The sequence below is a fragment of the Petaurus breviceps genome, unplaced genomic scaffold (genome assembly GCF_028583685.1).
Source record: "Petaurus breviceps papuanus isolate PSGF00001 unplaced genomic scaffold, PetGlider_PUasm1.0 90895, whole genome shotgun sequence".
Taxonomy (NCBI): Eukaryota; Metazoa; Chordata; class Mammalia; order Diprotodontia; family Petauridae; genus Petaurus; species Petaurus breviceps.
The window spans coordinates 6,731,302-6,757,539 of record NW_027187372.1 but is presented as its reverse complement, the minus strand read 5'-3'; the positions used below and the strand labels follow the sequence as shown (position 1 = coordinate 6,757,539).

Below are 26,238 nucleotides of genomic sequence, written 5' to 3'. Positions count from 1 at the left end.
CATTTCCTTCCCTGAATCCAGCTTTCATTCTTAGAAAAGAATATTTTGGAGGGAAAAACAGGGATCTAAGTAGATTAAAATTTAGCAGCTTCTGTATTTTTGTTTTACAGTTTCATAAGATTTCTTTTTAAATTTTTCTTATATTTTAGCTAACAAAGGAATACAAGATCATTTAATAGAAGTGGAAGAATCAAAAGCCCAAATGGAAAAAGAAATGCTAGAGAAGATTGGCAAATTAGAGAGAGAGCTAGAGAATGCTAATGATCTGCTCTCAGCCACAAAACGGAAAGGTATAGATGATATTTTCATATAAATATTTTTAGTGAATTGTAACACAAAAATTGTTATTTTTTGAGTACATAGTAGATGGCATATTCAATTAATAGTATTTAAATATAAGCATTTCTCTTAAAAAGCTATGAGGAAAATTATTTGTTTCTTTTTATTTCACAATAAGTCCTGACACTATTTTCTTAGTATAGTGGTACCAGTCTGAGGTCAGGGGCCAAGTGACTTGCCTATAATCAAATAGCTAGGGTGGTAGAGGCAGGATTTGAGCCTACTCCTCTAATAACTTCAAATCCAGTACACTGATGAGGGGAGGCCACTCGGCATTGAAAAGACAATATTTGAAGCATGATTAAGGAGATAATCTTGTTGGGCTAGAATGTAACATGAAGGGGGAAGTAGTGTGAAGTAAGATTGTAAAGGTATTTAAAAATTTAGGGGTCACTTCTTTTACATGTGTTGTTTATTACTTGTGTTACTGAGTTACTTATTCAGTTACTTTGTTTTTTTGAGTTTGTATGGTAATGGAATATTATTTATGTGTTTATTTGTATAGGGGCTATTTTATCTGAAGAGGAACTTGCAGCTATGTCTCCTACTGCAGCAGCTGTAGCTAAAATAGTGAAGCCTGGAATGAAACTAACTGAGGTGATGATTTTTTAATTTGAATATTACAACACATTTTCATCTAAAGTGTTCAGGATTCTAAGATGTTACTTAGAAGAGTCATGTTTAAAATAAAATGTCTACAGGGATATCCAGTTTTATGAAATGACAGTTTAGTCAATGTGGCAAAAAAAATCCTTTTAAATTTAGTTTGTGGTCTATCATGTTCTTATCTACCCCTTTAATATTGTACTTAGACTTGACTTAGTACATTTTCTCTTAACAGCTGTACAATGCATATGTAGAAGCACAAGATCAGTTACTCTTAGAGAAACTAGAGAACAAGAGAATTAATAAATATCTAGATGAAATAGTAAAAGAAGTTGAAGCAAAAGCACCAATTCTGAAACGCCAGCGTGAGGAATATGAACGTGCCCAAAAAGCTGTGGCAAGTTTATCTGTTAAGCTTGAGCAAGCAATGAAGGTGAGTATACCCTTCGTAGGACCAAACTAGGGAACAAGTAAAGATGAAACATGACTCATTGCCTTATTTTAAATTTTGCAAAAGTTTAAAATTGATCGTAAGAACTAGTTCAGTGGCATATTATGAAAAATGTTCTGTTTGGAATCAGGACATTATTTCAGTCCGGGGTCTTCCATTTAATATTTTTGTGATCATAGGGAGTCACTTAACTTTTCTGGTTCTTTTCTTCCTTATCTGTAAAGAGAGAGAGTGAGTTTATCATGCATACTATGTGTCTTTCAGATGTTCTTTGTGTTATTGGTAATTTTTTTTTTCATCTGAAACTATAGTGTTGATGGTATTTACAGTCATGTAGCATCTCTATGAGGATATCAGTGTCTGCTACTATAGTGCTTGTAACTTATTTCTGTGCCTCTATTTTTTGCTTTATAATAAGAATTTTATGTAAATATATGACCAGGGTAAAAGAGTGAAATTTTCAATCAGAATGAGCAGATCCATCTTTCCTACTTGTTTTTTAGTTTAAACCTAATTATAAATGACAGCTAATAGTCACATGTCAATATTGCATGTTAGGTTTTTTTTTTTTTCTGAGAAAGGTTAATTTAAGAAGGGTTTTTTCCTTAATATTTCTCACGTGTTATTTAATGTTATTCTGGTTATTTTAGTTCCTGAACACACTATAATGGTAGTTTCAAACTTCTTAAAGCAAAAGTTTAGTCTTATACCAGACATACTGATTTTCACAAGCCTTAAAAACGATTTCTGGTTTATAGGAAATTCAACGATTGCAAGAGGACACTGATAAAGCCAACAAACATTCATCCGTGCTTGAAAGGGACAACCAAAGAATGGAAATACAAGTGAAAGATCTTTCACAACAGGTTAGAAAAGTTTAAATTAGCACTTTAGTCTTCCTCTAATTCTGCATTTGGGGTCAGTATCCTAAAGATAAAACTACCTTTATAGTAAGTAGTTCCTTTGGTTAATAAATCTTTCATAAGAAGGAACCAAGGTTGACCCACTTTATATCAAATGGCACCAAACAATGAATTAGATTCTAAGAAAGTTAGTGTCTGTTATTCTTCTACTGAATTACTTTATCTTATTGTATAATTATGTTGATATTGCTAAAGAGTGTCTTGAAAACAATGTTTAAGTTTGCAGTGGACAACTTTTTAGATGATAAATGCAATTTTCCTGATACCAAAATTGCTTGGACTTAATCAAAAATGTCTCTTACCTTGAAGGTATCAAAATCTAAATGATAAGCTGGAAGGCTTTTTTTTTAGGTGATTAAAATGCTACTACTGCTTATAATAGCTAGCATTTAAATAGTACTTGAAAGTTTTTTGAAGCAATTTTCTTATGCTAACTCATTTAATCTTCACAGCAACCCTGTGGAATAGGTACTAAAGTACAGAGATTTGCACATATGACTTGCCCATGATCACACATCTAATAAGATTCTGAGGCAGTGTTCAGATTTAGATCTTGCTTCCTTACAAGTCTCATGTTCTGTCTGCTGTGCTAACTAGCTGTTTGTCAACTTTTATTTTTCCCTGAGGTTTTTAAAATAACAAGTACATAAGAATCATCTCTTAAAAATTTGCTTTCTGCTCTAAATATATTATTTTTTCAGACCCAAATCAGCAATACTTTAATAATATTGCCTCCTTTCTTAGATTAGAGTTCTCTTGATGGAACTTGAAGAAGCAAGGGGTAATCATGTAATTCGTGATGAAGAAGTAAGTTCTGCTGACATCAGTAGTTCATCTGAGGTAATATCACAGCATCTAGTCTCCTACAGGAATATTGAAGAACTCCAGCAACAGAACCAGCGCCTGCTAGTAGCACTTAGGGAGCTTGGGGAGACAAGAGAAAGAGAAGAACAAGAAACAACTTCTTCGAGGTAAAAAGTTGAGAGCTTTTAAAATAATCTGTTTTTATATTTTTCTGTAATAAGATGGTCATATTTTGATTTGTGATGGCTTTTCTGAATTTTTTGTTAACCTTAGAAAAATGTAATTAAGATAATAAATCATTTAAATTTGCATGTATTCAATAATAATGAGAAAACTAAAAAGTAAATATTACAGAAGACTGAAATTTTATGATTAAATTATGTATGGTAGTCTGCTTAAATCCTTTCAGGTTTTAAACTTCTATTTAGATTTCATTTCTAATTAAATCCTTTTGTGTTGATTACTGTCCCTCCTATCAACTTCCCTATAAGGTTTTTTAAACCAAAGCAAAGAATCACGGAAAGATTTGGGTGCTTTACAGCAGGTCTGTACAACGTGTGACCCACGGCTTGTTTATGACACCCTAAAGGATTTCTGGTGGCCTGTGGAAAATATAGAGAAAAACATCTTTTGTATATAGAGGAGATCCTTTGGTGGGCTGCAGGTTGTGCAGTCCTACTCTACAGGGTAGATGAGATGAAGGTAAATGGTAGAGTTGTGTAATTTTTATTTAGCTTCTGTTTTTGCTGCTAAGGATGATCTTTGAGATGAAGAGTACAGAATAATACGCTTAATTAAGGAATTGATACACAGGATAAACAAGGAGAACATGAAAGACCTCCTTGATCATATCATGTGACCCAAATGAACTGCATCTTTGGGTACTAAAAGAACCAGCAAATAGCATTGTTTAAGTACTCTTGATATTTGAATGGTCATGGGAAAGGAAACAATACCTCTTATTTGGAAAAGGGCAAATATTGTCCCAGTTTTCAATAAAAAGAGTAGGAGTTTTTAAAGTATGGGCCAATGACCTTCATTTTATTTTCTGAAAAATTCTAGAACAAATTATTGAAGAAACAATTAATGTTCATCTAGAATAGGAAACAGTGATCTTGAAGAGCCATTGTGGCTTCATTGTGAACATAGGTCCTGGGAATCAGCATACATAGTTCTATACAACTAGCACATATAATAACAAAAAATGTGTTGTTTAGAAGTTCCCTGTACAAATACTAGATACCTTTTGTGTGCTTAGTGGCATTAAATGAATTTTTTTTAAAGCATTCAAATGGTTTGTATTAAGTGAAAATACCCAGAGGAAAAAATGGTGAATTAAAAATTACCCATCATTTTCAATATTAATTTGATTTATGTTTTATGTTGCATAACCTATGCTCGTGTGCCTGGGATTTCCTCCCCTGTAACTACCTATTAAAGCCAGTTTTTTAAAGCCAATTTCATATTCCTCTATGAAATAATTTTCTCCTATTAAGCAAATATTTTGTTTTACACTTATTTGATAAAATATTTTCTTTATTTGTATATATTTCGTATCCCCCTTTACAGTATAAACTCTAGAACAGATACACCATTTCTTATCTAGACTGTGTCTTCCTCACCCCCTAGCACACAGGAAGACAGGTGTGACATTATGCAGAATGTCATAATAACATGGATTCCTGTACAATTTTTGGCAGAACTATCAAAATGTAGTCACTGACATTTCTTTTTACAACTAATTTTTTCCTGCAGAATTACTGAGCTGCAAATTCAGCTTGAGAGTGCCCTCACTGAATTGGAACAACTTCGTGAATCACGACACCATCAGATGCAGCTTGTTGATTCAATAGTCCGTCAGCGTGACATGTACCGCATTTTGTTGTCGCAGACAACAGGAGTTGTCATTCCATCGCAAGGTATGTTAACACGTTATTTAAGCTTTAAGATATTTTGGGAAAAAAAAGAAATTTAATGTGTTTCTGAAGTCTTATGTTAAGTAATGATCTGGTGCTAACAAAAGAATTTTATTCTTGATTGTGTTCACTTCCAGTTCTTTGTTTTCAAAAAGTCACATGCACCTAAATGATTCCTGTTAGCATGATTCATGTGATACCTCCATCTCACTGAATAAATCAGTAAAGGACACTTACAGTACCAAATTCTTTTTTTTCTTTTTGGAGGGCAATTAAGGTTAAGTGACTTGCCCAAAGTCACATGGCTAGTAAGTGTGTCAAGTGTCTGAGGCCAGATTTGAACTCAGGTCCTCCTGATTCCAGGGTTAGTGCTCTGTTCACTGCGCCACCTAGCCACCCCTACAGTACCAAATTATGCAACTTGACCTAATTCAAGCAACTAATGCCTGTTGTCTTTTTTTTTTTTTTGATGAAGTAAATGCAAAGACATCCAGGAAACTAAAAACAACTCTGGTAACTAGTCTTCTCATTTTGTTTTTATGAAGCTTCAAGCTTAGAGGAGATTTCCTTGATGTCCACACCAAAACATTCTTCAGGTGTGTCACAAACCATCTCCACTCCTGCTCCAGTTTCCACAGTTGAGTCAACAGAGGCAGTAGAAGCCAAGGCTGCACTTAAACAGGTATAACTCTTGTTTTTCTTTCTCTAGGGTAGGTTTTTAAGGAGGAAAGTTTTAAACATTACCCAATAATTGCTCTTCATGTTTAGTTGCAGGAAATTTTTGAAAACTACAAAAAAGAAAAGACAGAGAGTGATAAAATTCAAAATGAACAAGCAGAGAAACTCCAGGAGCAAGTTGCAGATTTACGGTCACAACATACTAAGATCTCTACCCAGTTAGATTTTGCTTCCAAACGGTAAATCAGTTTTTCTTTAGACTTAAAAAGTCATTTAATAATTTGCTGTTTTGTTCAGAGATTAGTGAAATATAAAAGAGTGCCTTTCTATTTCATTAGACTCTAGTATATAAGTTCACTGTGGCTTTTTATGGGGTTGTTTTTTTAGTTAACCAATATTAATGATTTGATATATGAAAGTGAGTAGTTTAATTGGCACAATGAAGTATTTTTACATTTCACATGAAATTTATCATGTGTATATTCCAGTTTGGTAACTTAACAAGGAGCGTCTGCTGTGTTGTTTTCTGACAGGAGTATAAGGGATAAGCCATGAATCAGTTTTGGTCTAAGCAGACTTCCCATCTGAAATCAGATCTCTTTGAAAAGGAAAAAATGGATAGTCATACATTGCAAAATTATAGGTTATCTTCAGGTTTTATTAAAGCCAAAAAATTGATCCTATTTTTGAACTACGTGGTATATATATTTTCACAGTCCATTTAGATAAAAGTTGATGTTTTAAGAAGTCATTATGCTTAGTTTTAAAGCCTACTAATACTCCACTTATAATGTATTTTTATTTTTTATAATGCAAGCTATGAAATGCTACAAGATAATGTCGAGGGATATCGTCGAGAAATTACATCCTTACATGAGAGAAACCAAAAACTCACTGCAACCACTCAAAAACAGGAACAGATCATCAACACAATGACTCAAGATTTGAGAGGAGCGAATGAGAAGTTGGCAGTTGCAGAAGTGAGATTAATTTTCCTTTTGTAGGTTTTACCTAGAAGTGCTCTTGCTCTTCCAACTGGCTGATGTATAGCAAGTAATCTTTACCATGCAGACCTTCTAGGTCATTTGGTCATAGAAGATAAAGATAGAGACTGAGATTAGGTCTGTGTTTTTGTAAGTAAAAGGCAGTTCTCAAAGTGTGGTCCTCAAAGTCAAAACCATTTTCATAATAATAAGAAGACATCTTTAATTGCTGATACTACAAATATTGATAGTTATAGCCCACATAAACAAAAGCTCCTTGGGGAAGCGAGGTTTTCAATAATTTTTAAAGGGGTCCTGAGACAAAAATATTGGACAGTTGCTGGTATAAGCAAACTTTCAGATAAGGAAACTCCCTCTCCTAATGAACCTTCTCCAAAATTTAGAGGCTTAGATTGTTGCATGGAGTACTGAGGGATTGAGCGAATGACCCTGAGTCATATAGCCAGCACATGTCAGGGGTGGGACTTGAACCTAGGGCTTCCTATCCCTAAAGATGACTCCCTGTCTGGTATTCTGTATGCTAATTAAATTGAAAATTAACATTTACTAGTGTTCCAATAAGAGAAAATTTAAGAACCAGTAGAACTAGTTATCAGTGGCAAGCCATTAAGAAAATAAACTATTAGAAAAGAAAAGAAACTATTATGTAATCTTTGGTTATCCAGTTATAAAAAGTAGGGGAATAATAGTTTGTCAGTCTGACTTTTATAGAATTTCATTTTTTCAGATCATTTTAAAAAGACATTTTTTTATTTTTAGGGTGTATTTTAGTAGTACTTATCTGGTTCAACTAAACAACCCACAGTGTGAAAGGAGGCATTGCACAAGGGCTAGGAGTAGAGAGGGATATCAGTCAAATAATAAACTTTTATTAAGCACTTACCTTGTGCCAGACACTACTAATCTCTGGGGATGCAGAAGACAACATGCAAATACATACAAAACAAACTATATACTGGATAAATAAGAATTAAAAGAGCAAAAGCACTAGAATTGAAGGGTTCGAGAAGCCTTCTAATAGAAAATGGGGTTTTGGTTGGGACTTAAAGGAAGCTAGGGAGGTCAGTAGTCAGAGCAAAGAGAATGATCCAGGCATGGGGGACAGTCAGCAAGAATTCCTGGAGCTGAGAGTTTGAATGTCTTTGTAGAACAGCCAGGAGGCCAGTGTGATTAGATTGAAGAGCATTTGTTAGGGAATGGGAGTAAGAAGACTGGAAAAGTAGGAGGGGGCTTGGTTATGAATTCCTTTGAAGGCCAAACAAGTGTTTTGTATTTGATCCTAGAGGCAATAGGAAGACACTGGTATGGGAGGGCCTGGGGGTGGAAGGGTACACTTGGGGAAAGTGATCAAACCTCTGCTTTAGAAAAATCACTTTAGTGGTTGAGTGGAGGATAGATTGGAATGGGGAGGGATTTGAGGCAGGCAGACCCACAGCAGCTATTACAAGTCAGGTGTGAGGTGGTAAGGGCTTGCACCAGAGAGGAGCCATATTCAAGAGATGGAAAGGTGAAATCAACAAGTTTTGGCAACAGTTAGGCTATGGTAGGTAAGAGGGAGTGTGGAATGGAAGTGATAAAAACTAAAACTAAATGTTCTCTCCTCTCAAGTGGCTTTCATTCTATTGATAAAAATAAATATTTGACCGAGAGAGCTAGGAAGCTATTAATAATTCCCATTCTAGAGTCATAGAAACATCACTTCATTTCTGGGAATAGGAAGTATCACGTCTCATACTCAGGCAAAGAACAAGCCTAGAGAGGAGTATAGGTTTATCTTTATAGTATTTTTGTGGCTTATGTTCCCTATCCAGTGGGTGAGTGGAGAAAGCATTTATTAATCACTATGCTAAGGGCTAGGGGTATAAATAAACACTGTTCCTGTTCTCAAAAAGGTCACACTCTTGTCTCCCAGACAACATATGTAAGGATCCAGCTGCAAGGCTGATGGAGAGTCTTGGAAATCCTCAGGGTTCAGAGGAGAGATGAATGAAAAGGCCTAGGGTTCCATAGGGTGAATCAAGAGATGAAAGGCAGTATCCATAAGGGACATACTGGTAGGGCCAATAGTAAGTCCTGACTGTCTTAGGAAGATTTTAGTTGATAATTCATAGCTTATCCAAGTGGTGTAAACACCATGATAAGGTCTAGGCAGTTGAGGAGGCATAAGAAAGGTGGTTTGCTGACAGCTTTCCTCTCCCCCAGCCCTATTCCCCATACACACTTTGAGAATTCTGGGCAATTTGGAGGAAGGGGTTAAGTAAAGTTATAAGGAGACCCTGTTGGCCTTGTCTCTCTCCATAAATACACACCTGATGAAGTAGGATCAGGGAGAGAGTTGGCAATGGCATCCTCCACTGATCCCATTGGAAAAACTCAGTGGCCCCACATCAGTTGTTTATTATGATTGAATGTTTCTGCTTTTCTTGATACCTTAACATTTCCTAGGAGTTCTGTTTAGAGCATAATAGACATTCTTTAAATGCTTATTGAATTGAACATGTATTTGATTAATCTTAAGAGCCATTTATGTCCTGTGCACAAACCTTAAATATAAAAGTTTAATGTTAAATTTGGCAATAAAATGTTTATGAATATTTTTTAACTCTTGTGGTTTCATATTTAGACCACATATTAATTTTGCATTTTCAGTTTTTTCCCACAAAACCCATCGTTGTGTCTTTTTTTACCTTTTAAGGTAAGGGCAGAAAATCTGAAAAAGGAAAAGGAAATGTTGAAATTGTCAGAAGTTCGCCTCACTCAGCAGAGAGAATCTTTATTAGCTGAACAAAGAGGACAAAACTTACTACTAACTAATCTGCAAACAATTCAGGTATTCTAAAGTGTGTGTGGGGGGGTAATAATGTCTGCATAAAAGAAATACCCATTTCTATATCTTGTTAATACATATGAATTCTACTAGGGATTTTTAGATCTGTGAACTTTTTGATAAAATTTTAAAAATTTGATAACTTTCAATAAAAGTGGTTTAAAATCCTATGCATTTTATTCTGTGCTTTTAAAAACATTCCGAGGGATCTGTGAGTTTCACCAGATTGTGAAAGGGTCCATGTCATAAAAAAGTTTGGAACCCTAATTCTAGAGGGATATTTGGAAAATATCATTCTTTTCCTTCTTATGAGTTACATTTGTTTTCATCAGTTGCATAAACATGGAATTTGAGACCTTAAGATGTTATTTTTTCTGACTAAACCTTTAAAAGGAATTTTATTGTTCTTCTTAGAAGTTTATCTCTAACTTATGAAAGAAATGTGTAAAATACTTGTTTAACTTCTTGGACATGAAAATAAGTCCAGATCCGTATAAATCTTTTTGTTCTTGACCTAATTGCAAAATCTTGAAGAGTTTTTATCGACATTTTCCTCTGTAGTTACATATATAATGCTTCACTTTGAGAAAAGTCTGAAAATAATTTCATTGTATGGGTAGTCTGGTACTCATGTTCAAGTAGGTGATGCTATATTTTTTGAAATATTTCTGCTAGCCTTTTTCTTTGTGGTAAACTAAAGAGCTTGTGATTCTTACCTCAATGAACATTTTTGATTCACTTTCCTCACTGTTGCCCTCCCTCCCTTAGAACCCCTAGCTTTCTTCAGGCTTCAGCGCAGGTATTATGTACTGACTTCTCTCTAATTGCTATCTCTTATCCCTCCTCCCCCCAATTATTTTTTTCTATATTTAATATCTATCTATCTATCTATCTATCTATATACACACACACTGTTTCTGTCAGTAGAAGTTCCTTGAGCTCAGGGACTGTTTTCATTGATGTCTTTCTCTTCCCATTACCTCACACTTTTTATAGGTGCAAAATAAATTTCTTTTTATTAATTTTTTTAAAACCCTGTGACATTTCTTTTTCTTAAGGGAATACTGGAGAGATCTGAAACAGAAACTAAGCAAAGACTTAATAACCAGATAGAAAAGCTTGAACGTGAGATATCTCAACTGAAGAAGAAATTAGAAAGTGAAGTAGAACAAAGACACACACTTACAAGAAATCAAGATGTGAGTGTATTTGAATAGATAATTGTTGTGGTTGAACCATGCTTGTGTGAACTTAGGCAAGACACTTACTAACCTCTCTAGGCCTCTGGCTGCAAATCACTTGGTTTAACTTAGCTCATATTATTTCCCACCTATGTATTAGAGCTTGTCATTGCCAAAGCTCCTCCTTCCTTCTTTCCTCAGTGCCTTTATAAATGCTATTTCTCATGCCCTAAAATGATCTCCACCCTCATCCTCTGTCTATGAAACCCTTGTCTTCCAAGGACCAGATGAACTATGAGTCTGTAAGAAGCTTTTGCTTATCCCTCCAAAATACCATTAGGCCTCAGATCTTTCATAACCTTTTTTGTGGGTCTCCCTTTTTGCAGCTGTTGTATTTTGTTCAGTCATTATCTGTATACTTGTATTCCATTCCCTTATACTAAGTTGTAAACTCCTTGAGAGCAAAGCCTATGTCTTGTTTCATCTTTATACTGCCATCATCTAGCATATTGCTATAGATATTTAATAAATGTTTACTTTTAAATGTTTTCTGTCAGTTCTCTGTCAGAGAGAAGTGACCATAAGAAAGGAAACTTCGGTTTAAATCTCTGGTTTAAACTAGAAACATTCTTGAAATTTGGTGTCATAGTAATGTATTTATCATCTTTTGCAGGTTCATCTTTTAGATACAAAGAGACAGCTGGAGACTGAAATAAATCGTCACCTTAATACAAAAGAACTATTAAAAAATGCCCAAAAGGAAACTGCTACATTGAAACAGCAACTCAATAATGTTGAAGCCCAGCTTGCTTCCCAGTCAGCACAGAGAGCTCCTGGAAAAGGTAAATTATTTAAGTTTATGATCCATCTTTTATATGTATGCATATATTGATATATCCATTTTGCAAAAACTACATTATGGACCAGATAAGAGAGGAGGCAGTTATTAGAATTTATAGAGTATGAAGTTGGAAGTTTTAAGCATTGTGAATACTTTTCATCCTAGCTTAAAATTGGGACTAAATGGGAATGTTTGCTCTTAACCCATTTTATTCTCCTTAAGAATGTGGGTATGTAAGGTATTCTGAGCAAGTATTCATAATGTACTTCATTTGTTTTCCAACTATTGAAAGCATTCAACAGAATGCTCCAATACAGCAGCCTTCATTTTACATTTGAGGAAACTAAAGCCTAGAATGAAGTGATTTGCTCAGTCACACTACACAGGTGATATATAGCAGAACTAGAACTCAAGCTCAAACCTTCAGATAGCAAACTGCTCTTTCACTGTACCATGTGGTAAGGACAGTTACAAATAAGAATGACAGAGTCAAATTAAAAACACTATAGGAAATTAAATTGATTACCTTTTCAGTAGAATAGTATTCCGCTCTATAAGATGTCCCAAAAATCTTAGTATAGTTTTAAGCTATTAAGGCCTAAAACTACACTTAAGACTTTTGGAATACCCTGTATTATTCATGAGACAGTCCTAGGTAAAAGATAATTTTTCAGAAAGTTTTGTTTCCTGAAAGAAGTTCACAAAGCAGATAATCATCTTTAAATACTGGTTGCCAGTTTCTTTTATTCGTTTTAGAAAATGTACATGTATAAATCAATTTGGACATTCAGACACTTATTAAGGTATCCTTTTTAGAAAGAGAACAATGCTTCTGGACAGAATGACTCCTAGACTTCAGTTTTCCACGTCAGCAAAATGAGGGGGGTGGTTTGAATTATCTGTAGTTTCTTAGTGCTAAATAGTGTAACTTGAAATTTTATTTATTTTTTTTGGAAGGGGGAATGCAGGGCAGTTGGGATTAAGTGGTTTGCCCAAGGTCACACAGCTGGTAAGTGTTAAGGGTCTGAGGCCAGATCGAACCCAGGTCCTTCTGACTGCAGGGCCAGTGCTCTATTCTCTGTGCCACCTAGCCACCCAGTAATTTAAGATTTTAAAGTGGAAGGTTAGTGACTCAAGAAATAGACTCAGAGAGTTGAGAACTTCCTTCTGGGCAAGGAAATCATAACACCATTCTTTTATCTTTAAACATTAATTTGTTCAACATTTTTTCTTAAGTATCACTTGTGTACCAACTTTTTACTTGATGCTAGAGAAGTATCACAGACATGCCTCCATGAAGTTTACAGTCAAATTGTGGGGGAAGGGAGGAGACTAAAACCCAAAGACAAATATTTATGAAAACTATATTACATATAATTACGGTAAGTTTAGAAACAAAGCATTCTGGGAGGGGACAGTTAAAGAAGGCTTCAGGTAGTATTTTGGACTTTTTAAAGGTGAAAGGAATCCCAGATATGGGAATAGATAGATTGAGCCATTACAGTAGAGTATAAGCTTCTTCAAGTTGGGTGTCGTTTTTCTCTAGGTTTTGCTGCCTTACAACTGTGACCATATACTTGACATGTAAAGCATTTTGAATAGAATTGTGTCCTGAAATATCTCTAAGGATCATAGATAGTGCTTACATTTAATTCAAATATCTTTATTTTAGGACAGCCTGGTACTAAAGAAGACATAGATGATCTTGTAAGTCAACTAAGGCAAGCTGAAGAGCAGACTAATGACCTAAAGGAAAGACTCAAGACAACTTCTAGTAATGTGGAACAGTATCGAGCTATGGTTCTTAGCTTAGAAGAATCCCTAAACAAGGAAAAACAAGTAAGCAATGTAATGTGAAGTGCAGTGACAGTCTAAAATCTGTTGACAACTTGGCATATGTTGATGTATTTGACAGCAATGATTTCATTTCAATCGTACTTTTATTAATAAATTTTTAATTGACTTTGATTTTTCATTCCAGCCTGAGTTACTTTTCAGTATTGAGCCTTTTCCATTAATATTCCTTTCTGTTAACCATCTTAGAAGTCATTGTCAAATCATTGTATACATATATTCCCATTTTAGTTTCAGGTTAGACAGATTATGCTTTGTAATTTGAAGACTTGTTATTCAAGTCCATCTCTGACATGTACTGACTGTGACCCTGGACTCATTTGAGTTATTTAATCTTTGTGTCCCAGGCATCTCTGTAAAAACTGTAAGTTACTCCTCAGTACGCTGGATGCTCAGTTTAACTCACAAGCATTTATTAAACACCTTCTGTGAGCTGGGCACTCTGCTCTGTGCTGGGGAAATCCCAGACTAAAAAAAAGATAGCAGTTCTTGCCTTCAAAGAACTTAAATTATATTGGGCAAAAACAACTACATGAAAATTAAAAAAGAAAATAAATACAAACTAAATTTCAGAGGGAGGGCACAGGCCTGTTTAACAAGATGGAGAGATGGACATAATGGGAGAAATAGGGTTGAGTGGGATGGAGACATAAGGAGAGCTGGGGCTGATATTTTGGGGTACCTGGGGCAGTACTGGTCAGGGAAGAGACATTTGGTATTGTCAGTTTTTAGACTAAAGATCACAAAAAATTTTTTATAGACCCGTAAGGCAAGTAGACTGTCACACCCTTCACCTTCACAATGGAAATGATTTTGTCTCAGTTTCAAGCCTGGTATAACCTAAAATTCATTGTACAATTTATTTTTGAATTCTTTAATTTCTGTTGTCTAATGGCAAGGTGACAGAAGAGGTACGTAAGAATATTGAAGCACGTTTAAAAGACTCAGCTGAGTATCAGGCACAACTGGAAAAAAAACTAATGGAAGCAGAGAAGGAAAAACAAGAGCTTCAAGATGAAAAACGCAGAGCCCTTGAGAGTATGGAGCAGCAGGTAGATCTGACTGCCAGCGTGTTTTCCTTTGTGAGAAATTCTGGCTTCTCTCATCTGTGCTTCTCACTAGCTTTCAAGATAACCCAACCCACATTTGATTTGCTGCTTTATTCTACTTTTCTGCAGCTTTCATGCTTACACTTAAAAACTGCCCTCCTGGCCCTTTGTTTTTAGCTACTGTTTATAATTATCAAAATTTATTAATTGCTTGCCTGTAGCTGTAGAAGAGATTTCAAATTACCAACTGTTATAAATGTGTTCTTGTCTTACCTTTACACCAGAGATGTCAAAAATTAGCATTATCTGCCAGTAAGACTGGTGGATTCCAAACCAGAAAATATAATTGTGAAATACTTAACAAAGTATATTACTTAACAAAATAAAAATACATTAGAACATAGATGATGTTAATATGCTATTTTTCTAAGTCAATACGCAACCTTGCAGGGATCCTTACTATAGTTTAATGGCCCCATTTCTATTTGAGATTGAAACCACTGCTTTATACTGCAAACGTTTTCTGAATTTTATTTTTGTAATTTTAAAGCAAGTATACAATTAATTTGGATTTTTTTTCTTTCCTGCTATAGCTATCTGAATTAAAGAAGACTCTCTCTAGTGTTCAAAATGAAGTTCAAGAAGCTCTTCAAAGAGCAAGCACAGCTTTGAGTAATGAGCAGCAAGCCAGACGCGATTGTCAGGAACAAGTAAGTATTTATGGTTTTTAAAATAGTTATTTCAGATCTTTGGTTACAGAGAGAAAACACTGGCCATCAGTTAAGTGATTGACAGCTAGCCTAATTAATAAAATGATTACTTGAACTTCTGGGAGCCAGGATAGCAGAGTAAGCAGTAAATCACCCTAACTTTCCCACATTCCCCTCCAAACCATAAAATAGTACCCCCAAACAAATCCTGGAACAGCAAAAAGCTGGGGTGAAGCAATCTTTTAGCCCAAGAAACCTGGAATATCACCAGGAAAGGTCCGTCACTCAAGTAAATGGGGTGTCCAGGACAGGAAGCATCCCAGCAAATCACTGGGAGACCCTAAGCCCCAGTGTGGTGGAGCACGCAAACACCAATGCCAGGACCCCACTTTGTGCCTCAGCAAAATCAAGGGAACAAACAGACATCAACTGCAAGAACCACTATGTGTTTCAGCATAGTCCTGGACAGTCAGACAGCCACCAGCTTCAGTGTAGCTCCAGGGAAACACAGAAACATCCCACCAGCCTCAGTACATTCCAGACACCAGCAGTAGGGGGGTCCCTCCCCTCCTACTTCCCCTGTCCCCATCCCTCTCCTGACTCAGCACTAAGTAAGCTGCCAGACCCCCCACCACACTCCTTCAATGCAGCATCAGACAAGAAGGTCTCCCATGGGCCTCAGGGTAACATCAGTGCAGCACCAGGTAAACAATCATAGCCTGTATCACCTAACACAAGAAACCTAAGATAATGCCCCTTTCACTTTGGGAGCACAGATCAAATTTAAAAGAAAGGGAATAGGCCAAAAAAGATGAGCAAACAAACCCAAACAACAAAAAAAAAAATCTGACCAATTTATTAAGTTGTTACGGTGACAGGGAAGACCAAGACAAATTCAGAAGAGGACAACAGTGTCAAAACACCTGTGGGCAAAACCCCAAAGAAAAACAAGAAGTGGTCTCAAGACCAGAAAGAATTCATGGAAGAGCTCAAAAAGGAACTTAAAAATCATATGAGATAGAAGAAAAAATGGGAAAAGAGTCAACGACTTGGAAAACAACTTAAAAAATAGAATTGGCTGAATGGAAAAGGAGATAACAAAAATGCACTGAAGAAAACAGCTCTTTAAAAAGTATGTTTGATAAAATGGAAAGTAAGTGCAAAAACTAGCTGAGGAAAATGGCTTCTTAAATTTATGTTGGAATTGGACAAGTGGAAGGTAAATGACTTTATGAAACATCAAGAATCAAACAAATTCAAAAGAATGAAAAAAATGGAAGAAAATGTAAAATAACTCATCAGAAAAACAACTGACCTAGGAAGTAGATCTAAGAAACAATGTCAGAATCATTGGACTGTCTGAAAGCCATAATCAAAAGGACCTGGACATCATCTTTCAAGAAATTATCAAGGAAAACTGCCTTCATATCCTGGAACTAGAGGGCAAAATAGGCATTGAAGGAATATACTTATCACCTCAGCAAAGAGATCCCAAAATAAAAACTCCAAGGAACATTATAGCCAAATTTCAGAACTATATAGGTGTATGAAAAAATACTGCAAGTAGTGAGAAAGAAACAGTTCAAGTATTGGGAGCCACAATCAGGATTACACAGGACTTAGCAACTGCAACTTCAAAGGATTAGAGGTCATGGAACATGACATTACAGAAGGCAAAGGAACTAGAGGATTCAAAATATGTAACAATAAATTTTCATTTCAAGAAAGCCTATATGATAAATGATACTCGTATTTACCTATTCCCTCACCTTCCCCTCTAAAGATCCCTCCCTTGTGTTCTCCCCACTCCCTACACCCCTACTGTTTATTTCTTCTGAATTTAGAAGACTTTTATGCTCTTTTAAATATATATGTATTGTTCCACTCTTAAACCCCATTCCCAATGAAGGTAGGTTGCAGAACTACCAGCCCTCCTCCCCCATCTAATTCCTCTGTATCAATTCTTCCTCTTGCACTTCATTTGTGTAAAATAATTACTCTTTTAAAAGCTGTTCCTAAATGGTTTTGCTTCTTAAATTCATATCATACTCAGGTTTACCCCAAACTTTTTTATGAGCTACCCAATTTATTGATAAGAATCTTAGACATATTTTACATATATAAAAAATAAACAGTTGTCCTTATGAATCCTTTATAATCAGTCTTTGTTACATATTTTATATTTATATTGGTTTTTGTATGTTAGATCTTCTGTTAAGTTCAGGATTTTTTTTAATAGTCTTGAAAATCTGAGAGTTTATCAAATATCCTTTTTTTTTTTCATTGAACATAATACTTAATTTTGCAGAGTATGATATTTTCTGGTGGAGCCCCAGTTCTTTTGCTCTTTGATATATTGTGTTCCAAGACCTGTGGTCCTTTATGTCGCTGCTGCTAGGTCTTATGTAATTCTAATTGTGACACCATGATGTTTAAATTGTTTTAGTCTTGATGCTTTTAATAATTTTTCCTTGAGCAGGGGGTTTCAGAATTTGATCATGATATTCCTATGAGTTTCCCTCATAGGATCTCTTTTAAGTGGTAACTGATGAATTTTTTCTTATTTCTACCTTCCCCCTTTGCCCTAATCCTTCAGGACAGTTTTCTTTATTTCTTGCATTATTGTATCAAGATTCTTCTTTTGATCATAACTTTCAATTAGTTCAATTATTTTTATATTTTTTCTTCATGATCTGTACTCCAAAACTGTTGTTTTTCTTAGCATCCAGATTCTTAAGAGAGAAGTTAAGGGAGTTTCAGGAGAAAATAAACAGCAAAACTATACTAGTGGGGGATCTCAACTATCCCCTCTCAGAACTTGATAAATCCAATGAAAAAAATAAACAAGAAAGAAACTGAGGAGGTGAATAGGTTATTAGAAGTTAGAGTAGATATATAGGGTGATACCATAAAGCAAAATAGGTTATTAGAAGTTAGAGTAGACATATAGGGTGATACCATAAAGCAAAGAAAGAGCAAGAAATAGTCTGCTTCTTAGATCTGTGAAAAAGGAAAGAATTCATGACCAAATGAGACAGAGAGCATTATAAAATGTAAAGTAGATAATTTTTATTATGTTAAATTAAAAAAAAGTTTTGTACAAACAAAACCAGTGCAGCTAAGATTAGAGGGAAAACAGAAAGCTGGGAAACAATCTTTACAGCAAGTATCTAGGCCTCATTTCTCAACTGTTTAAAGAACTAAGTCAAATTTATAAGACTATAAGCCACTCCCTAGTTGATAAATGCTCAAAGGATATGGACAATTTTCAGATAAAAAAAAAATATCAGAGCTCTCTATAGGCATATGAAGAAGTGCTCTAGGGGATGTAACTGGTGCACTGGCCCTGGAGTCAGGAGGACCTGAGTTCAAATATGGCTTCGGATACTTAACACACATACACAAACACAAACTAGCCGTGTGACATTGGGCAGGTCACAACCCCAATTGCCCTACCTTCTCCCTCCAAAATAAAGAGTGCTCTGAATTACTTTTCTTTAGAGAAGTGCAAATTAAGCAACTCTGAAGAGCCATTTAAATCTATCAGATTGGCTAATATGACAAAAAAGGAAAATAATAAATGTTAGAGAGGGTATGGGAAAATTGGGCCACTAATGCATTGTTAGTAGATTTGTGAACTGATCCAACCTCTCTGGACAGCAATTTGGAACTGTGCCCAAAGGACAACCAAACTGTACATACTCTTTGATCTAGGAATATCAGTATTGGGTCTGTATCCCAAAGAGATCATAAAAAAAGGGGAAAGGACCTGTATGTGCAAAAAAATATTTATAGCATCTCTATTTGTAGTAACAAAGTTTTGGAAGTTGAAGGGATGTCTATCATTTGGAGAATGTCTGAATAAACTTTGATATATGAATGTAGTGGAATACTGTTGTGCAATAGGAAATGGTGAGGAGGCAGAATTTAGAAAAACCTAAAAAGATTTGTACAAATTGATGCAGAGTAAAATGAGGAGAACCAGAAAAACATCATACACAGTATCAGTAACATTGTGTAGTGATCAACTATGATTGACTCAGCTCTTCTCAGCAACACAGTGATCCAAGACAGGTACAAAGGACTTGTAGAGGAAAATGCTATCTACATCCAGATAAAGATCTGATAGACTCTAAATGGAAGATGGAAGCATAGTTTTTCATTTAGTTTATTCTTCTTCATGTTTTTTTCCCCTTTTGATGTTTCTTCTTTCACAACTGACTAACATGGAAATAATGTTTTACCATGATAGCATATGTATAACTTCTACCAAATTGCCTTCCATTTCCAGAAGAAGGAAATGGAGAGAGAGAGGAAGAAAAATTTAGAACTCAAATTCTTGTAAAAATAAATATTAAAAATTATCTTGACATGTAATTGGGAAAAATACTATTAAAAAACATGAATTGATTATTTTAAATTTCCCAGAAACTCTGTCTCTTATTGTTTTCATTAGTCTCATGAGAAAATCACATGATTTCTATTGGTTTTGTTATTGATGTGGTCAGTTATACTGATAGTTTTCCTAATATTGAACCAGTCCTGCATTCTTGGTAATAAATCCCACCTGGTCATAGTGTATGATCCTTGTGATATACTGTTGTAATCTCCTTAGTAGTTTTATATTTTACAATTTTTCATCAGTATTCATTAGGAAAATTGGCTTCTAGATTTCTTTCTGTTTTTGCTCTTCCCTGGTTTAGATATCAGCACCATATTTGTGTTGTAAAAGGAGTTTGGTAGGAATCCACCTATTTTTCAAAATAGATTATGTGATATTGGGATTAATTGTTTTTTAAATGTTTGATAAAAATCACTTGTAAGTCAAAAAAAAATTAAAAGTTTTTTAAAATAGTTATTTCAAAAGTAGGGAGCCATAAAAATATTCAGTAGTTTTTCATCAACATGTTTCCTCTCTAAAGAACTCAAGATGGCCTTATAGATGTTAATTTGTTCTTTGTAACTTATTACAGGCTAAAATAGCAATAGAAGCTCAGAATAAGTATGAGCGGGAGTTGATGCTGCATGCTGCTGATGTGGAAGCTTTGCAGGCTGCCAAAGAACAAGTTTCCAGAAACCTATTAGTGCGTCAGCAGTTGGAGGAGACGGCTCAGAAAGCAGAATCCCAATTGTTGGAGTGTAAAGCCTCTTGGGAGGAGAGAGAGAGAGTGTTAAAGGTACCTTTCTTTGGAGACGCGAACATGTGGAATGATGTTCTTTAAGGCTAAGCTTTTTAAATGACCTTTGCCAATAAGATTAAAAAAAAGTTATTTTTTTTTTATTTGCAGGATGAATCTGCCAAGTGCATCTCTCGCTGTGAAGATTTAGAGAAACAAAATAGATTACTTCATGATCAGATTGAAAAACTAAGTGACAAGGTTGTGACCTCCATGAAGGAAGGTGTGCAAAGTTCATTAAATGTATCTCTAAATGAAGAAGGCAAGTCTCAAGAACAAATCTTGGAGATTCTCAGGTAAATGAAATATATTCAAGAAAATTTGCTTCTGTGTCTTGGAATAAATCTGTTTTTCATGGGGTTAAGTTTTCCCAGCTCTTTCTTTGCTGTGCATTTTTAATAAAATATAGGAAATGGAAAGAGGAGATTTTTTTGATTCTTTGTAATGCTATATATTCTCTCTACAGGTTAGTTTACTGTAGGTAGTAACAAATTAGTCTAATATACTCTTACCATAAGATTTATTTCTCCACACCCCACACAAAAAAAAATGGCCACATCACCTTGAGCAAGTTACTTAACCCCAATTGCTTTAAAAAAAAAAAAAAAGATTTATTTCTCTTAAATTTTTTATAAGCAGAACAGTTACCATCCATTTTTATCAGGATTTTTGGACTAAATTCTGATTTTAGATTTTGACCTGAATTAGAAATTTAAGGATCCTTAGCCTAACTTATTTTTAGTATTCACATTCAAAGGAGAACATTGCCTAGTGGATAAAGACCTAGCCTCAAAACTAAGAAGCCCCAGCTTGTAAATCCTACTTCTGACACACACTGACTTTGTAACCCTGGACAAGTCACATTACTTTCTAGCACTGAAAGCAGCTCTCTATGGGTTATAGAGGAAGTGTTAACCTGCATTGATAGGAGCTCCCGTACCAGTGAAATTATAGGCGTAGTCCATATACCCCTGTAGAGCAAAACAAAATTCCATTCTCCATTTTTATTCACTTGGATGTTGAACATATAGGTCGTATAGGATTCATCCATGAGTCTTTGCTACAAAATTTCAAATATTTTTGGTCACTTTTTGTACAATAATTAAATTCTATATTAGTTTTTATCTTGTCCTTAAAGATTTGAAACATACGTTTGTCAGCACTAGAATTTTAGGCTATGTTACTTTTAGGAAAAATTCACGAAGGCAGACATTTCATAAATATCTTAAATGTTTTTCTTGCTGCAGGTTTATACGGAGAGAAAAAGAAATTGCAGAAACCAGATTTGAAGTCGCCCAAGTAGAAAGCTTGCGTTACAGACAGCGGGTAGAGCTCCTAGAAAGAGAGCTTCAGGAGCTCCAGGATAGTCTAAATGCTGAGAGGGAGAAAGTCCAGGTATATGCTTTTAGTGATTTTTTTTTAAATATTGCTTTGAAAACAAACAAAATTAACAACTTCTACCACACCCCAATCACCCCAGATCTTTGCCTTTAAAATTAGTCTTTCTTTTATTCCTATATTTTTTTTTTGATTCTTTCATTTTAAGCTTTAAAAGAAACATTAGCATTTGTTTTGTATTGATTCCCATTCTTAAGCCTGGTCATAAACTTAGATGAATGTATATATAATTAGAAATGTAAATCATATGTTAGAACAGTACTCTCTAAAAAGTTAACTCCTTTTCACTGTAATGCTAATTCAGTTAGAAATGTCACTGCTTTCTCAAACATTTAGAATCTTACTAGGAATAAATGATACATATACCAGTGTACTCCCCAACTCTTCTTTCTCCCACCTTCTCTCCCCAAGCAAAAAGATGCCTTTAATCTTAATTTTTTCTGAGTTATTTTGTTTAACCCATAGGTAACTGCAAAAACAATGGCTCAGCATGAAGAACTGATGAAAAAAACTGAAACAATGAATGTAGTTATAGAAACCAATAAGATGCTAAGGGAAGAAAAAGAAAGGCTAGAACAAGAACTACAGCAAATGCAAGCAAAGGTTTGTAACTTGCTAATTGAGTCATGAAGGAAGCAGGAGCATGTGATTTTAAGAGTTTTCTAAATGTCATGTTGATTTATATCAGGAGCATGTGATTTTAAGAGTTTTCTAAATGTCATGTTGATTTATATCAGCCAAAATAGTATTGGTGAGATGTTTCGTTTTCTAGGTCAGGAAACTGGAGTTAGATATCCTACCATTACAAGAATCAAATGCTGAACTGAGTGAGAAAAGTGGTATGTTGCAAGCAGAGAAGAAGTTGCTAGAAGAAGATATCAAACGCTGGAAAGCACGTAACCAGGTGAGCCGGTTCCCCATTCATAAAATTGGTAAGCAAGTAAATGGGAAAATTTAAATTAGCTTTTGAGAAGTAGCGTGGTCTAGTGAATGGTCTCAAAGTCAGGAGAACTCATCTTTGATACTCAGCAGCTATGTGACTCATTGAATCATTTCTCTGCTTTCCGGTAACTTTAAGAAAAGAGGTGTCAAACTTCCCAGCCAGGAAGTTCAAGTGACTACTGAATTTAGAGAAATAGATTGAAAGGTTTAACAACACAATTAAAAAAGTACAACAGAGATTATTGATTTGTAGTTTTCTAAGTCAGCTTGCAGCCTGTAGTGATCCTTTCCTGTTTGAGTTTGACCCCACTTTCTAAGACTCTTAAGTTGCCAGGTGGTTGAAGAACTGTATTGGTATTGTAAGTGTCCAAGCAAGGAGTTCACTGTACTAATGATGTCACTGGTTCGTTGCCCCTCCTATTCTGCACTCTCCACCCCCCACACCCTCAAAAAGTTACTTTGAGTAAGATTGTTTGAGAAATAATAAGGAAAAGGATTTCTGCTGCACATTTATGCAATGAAAGCCTTGTATGACATTACTCATGATGGTACGGATTTGTGTCTATGCCAGAGAGCAAGTACTTTCCTTCAGACTTATTTTTTCCAACTTTTATGTCAGGTGTTGTTATTGTCTCCCAGTACCCAAATTGTCTTTGGTTTCTACTCTATTCATGAAATATATTAATTCCACAAATATGTAGCAGGGACATTAGGTTCAAGGCACCATGTACAGGAGTACAGGGCTAAAAAGTAAATAAACCACAGTGTTAACAGATTGGTAGAATGATCAGATTGGTAGACATTAAGAAGTGATGATACATAATTCCTTTGAGATTGCTGAATAAGATGGTATTTGGTGAGCAGTTTTTCATATTTTGATCCCCACACCCTGAGGTACATAGGTTAGACAGTTAGCCCCAGTTTATAGGTGAGACAGTGGAGGTACAGAGGAAATTAGGATCGTACAGTGTTATCTCTCTGAAGTTAATAATCTTAAAGATCATCTAATCCAACCCCATCATTGTACTGATTTGGAAACAGGCCTAAGAGAGTTACCTGACTTGGACAAGGTTACACTGACTCTGTGTGTGTGTGTGTGTGTGTGTGTGAGAGAGTGAGAGAGTGTGTGTGTGTGTGTGTGTGTGTGTGTGTGTGTGTGTGTGTGTATACATATAATAGTCAGGGTGGGACTAGTATAAACCTCAGTGCTTTGGGAGTCAAATCCATTTCCTAGTATCTTATATCTTTCCCTCTTCCTTTCCAGCCTAGTTTAGGTTCTCAACACTTCTTACCAAGACTATTGTAAGATTTCAACCAGTATTCCTTTTTAAATTCTTACCCATCTGTAATACATTCTTCACAGTACTTTCTATGTAGTCTTTCATATGGATTGCTCTGATCACGTCATCCTCTTTCAAAACCTTTTTTAAGTATTACCAATTACCTACTGAATAAAGTATAAACTGTCTCTATATTAGTATCAAAGATCCTCTAACCTATCCTTTATGTGCCATATCTGGTACTATTTCATGTTTCAGACGAATTCTGTTATCCCCATCAGTCCTTTTGCCTCTCTGGTCCTTTATTCAAATCTTCCCCTCTTCTTGAAATCCTTACCTCCCTCCCAGTCTCTATTAAAGTTCCTTTCTTCCTGAAGACCTGACTCAAGTACTCTCTTCTTCCACCTACTCACCTATCTAGTGCATAGAATCAACTCCCTTTCCCCTACCGCTTTGCCTTCCATTGATACGATCTTTATGTATCTTGTTTGTACCTAGTTAAGCACATATTTTCTCTCTTACTAGAATATAAACTCCCTGAGAGCAGGAACTAGTTTTTGCTTCTTATTTGTATCCTCAGTATTAGTACATTGCCTGGCACACAGTTGGTACTCAATAAATGTTAGTTGACTGATTGTGTAGGCAGCTCTGCCACTCTCAGTAGCACTTTTTTTCCCATAAAATTTTTTTGAACTTTTTTTCCCATAAAAATACTATCTCCAGGATCAAACTCTTCTGTCACTTAGAATTTTTTAAAACCTGGTCCTGCCTTACCTTTCCAGGATCTTTAGTATTACTACTCATCATCCAGCTTTATGGTCTAGCCAAACTGACCTCACATTCCATCTTTTGTCCCCCCTTGTTTTCACAATCTGACTCCCACTTCCGTCCTCATCTCTGCCTCTTTCTCATCATTAGTTCCTTCAAAACAGAAATGAGGCCTTTACTCAACTCATCAGCTGCTAGTCCCTCTGCCAGGGTTATCTTGTATATATTTTGATTCTACTTATATATATACATCATGTCTCTCCCAGTAGAATGAAAGCTTCTTGGCAGGGACAGTCTGATTTTTGTACAGCCTCTAGTACAGTGCCTATAGCACATAGTAGGCACTTAATAATTAAGTATGACTTTTGTTTGGCAAAAAATAGACCATGATTATGAGGTTTGTTCTTTTTCAGCATCTTGCAAGCCAGCAAAAAGAACCAGATTTGGAAGAATGTCGAAAGCTCCTTTCAGAGAAGGAAGTAAATACTAAACGCATTCAGCAGTTGACTGAAGAAACTGGAAGACTTAAAGCTGAAATTGCAAGGTATAGTGGAAGGAAGTTCTAAGTTTAACTTATTATTTGAAAGAAACTTCAAAATAATTTGTCATCCTCCATTCTTTAGGAACTCTGCTAACAATACATCTCTAAAGAGAAAATAAAGGCATAGGACCTCTACTGTGTTGTGGTTTTCCTCATCATTTCCTGTATAGAACTAAGCAATATTATGCTTTTAAGTTTTCTTTTGCTATTTCACCCTCTTCTTATATCCTCAAATATTCAGTGCTAAGTACTTACTGCTCTTACATACCTATTATAATATCCCTTGAGCTAATCAAGTAAAGCTCACTGTTTTTAAAAGAACTTGTTATGTTTTAACTATTAAACTTACACTAAAATTGTGCAATACAAAAATGTGAACAATTTAAATTAAACTTGTTTATTTAACATTAGTTTTATTTTTCATATTCTTTCTCCTGACAAGATGTCTATGAGTTTTGTTTTGCTTTTTTTCATTTAGATCAAATGCATCTTTGACCACTAGCCAAAATTTAATCCAGAATTTAAGGGAAGAATTAAATAAAATGAGAACTGAAAAAGAAACTCTCCAGAAGGACTTAGAAGCCAAAGTAGCTGATATACAAGAAAAAGTCAAAACTATTACTCAAGTCAAGAAAATTGGAAGAAGATACAAGACTCAATATGAAGAGCTTAAGGCACAGCATGATAAGGTATAGTTTCAGGCGGTTGTTTAAAAAAATATAAATCCCAACCTTACTCAGTTTTATTAATCCTCTACAATTTTTATGTATTATTGATTGAGATACATGAATTAGTCAATAGTTTCAGATTCTTCAATGAAAACTTGAGTGGGTGTGGTTTCTCTGTTTGAGTAGTGACCTAAAAAGTCATAATTAATTCAAAGGTACAAATAATGTTTCAAAACAAGAGATTGAAAGCATTTGTTGATTGTTTTCCTGCCATTAAATTT

General features: G+C 35.1%; 1 protein-coding gene across 4 annotated transcripts in view; it reads left to right on the top strand.

Annotated features, from left to right (window-relative positions):
• TPR (translocated promoter region, nuclear basket protein) overlaps positions 1-26,238 on the top strand; it is a 76,695-nt gene that overhangs the window by 20,600 nt on the left and 29,857 nt on the right. For all 4 annotated transcript variants that reach the window (XM_069074428.1, XM_069074430.1, XM_069074429.1 and 1 more), the window contains 22 exons: positions 150-290; positions 845-936; positions 1,181-1,378; positions 2,155-2,262; positions 3,064-3,290; positions 4,879-5,042; positions 5,585-5,721; positions 5,808-5,956; positions 6,535-6,697; positions 9,417-9,551; positions 10,607-10,747; positions 11,403-11,571; positions 13,243-13,409; positions 14,324-14,476; positions 15,067-15,183; positions 20,157-20,360; positions 20,472-20,656; positions 21,608-21,755; positions 22,224-22,361; positions 22,531-22,662; positions 25,162-25,292; positions 25,768-25,978. In XM_069074428.1, coding sequence (XP_068930529.1) covers positions 150-290; positions 845-936; positions 1,181-1,378; positions 2,155-2,262; positions 3,064-3,290; positions 4,879-5,042; positions 5,585-5,721; positions 5,808-5,956; positions 6,535-6,697; positions 9,417-9,551; positions 10,607-10,747; positions 11,403-11,571; positions 13,243-13,409; positions 14,324-14,476; positions 15,067-15,183; positions 20,157-20,360; positions 20,472-20,656; positions 21,608-21,755; positions 22,224-22,361; positions 22,531-22,662; positions 25,162-25,292; positions 25,768-25,978 — 3,410 coding nt within the window. The remainder of the gene's footprint in view (positions 1-149; positions 291-844; positions 937-1,180; positions 1,379-2,154; positions 2,263-3,063; positions 3,291-4,878; positions 5,043-5,584; positions 5,722-5,807; positions 5,957-6,534; positions 6,698-9,416; positions 9,552-10,606; positions 10,748-11,402; positions 11,572-13,242; positions 13,410-14,323; positions 14,477-15,066; positions 15,184-20,156; positions 20,361-20,471; positions 20,657-21,607; positions 21,756-22,223; positions 22,362-22,530; positions 22,663-25,161; positions 25,293-25,767; positions 25,979-26,238) is intronic.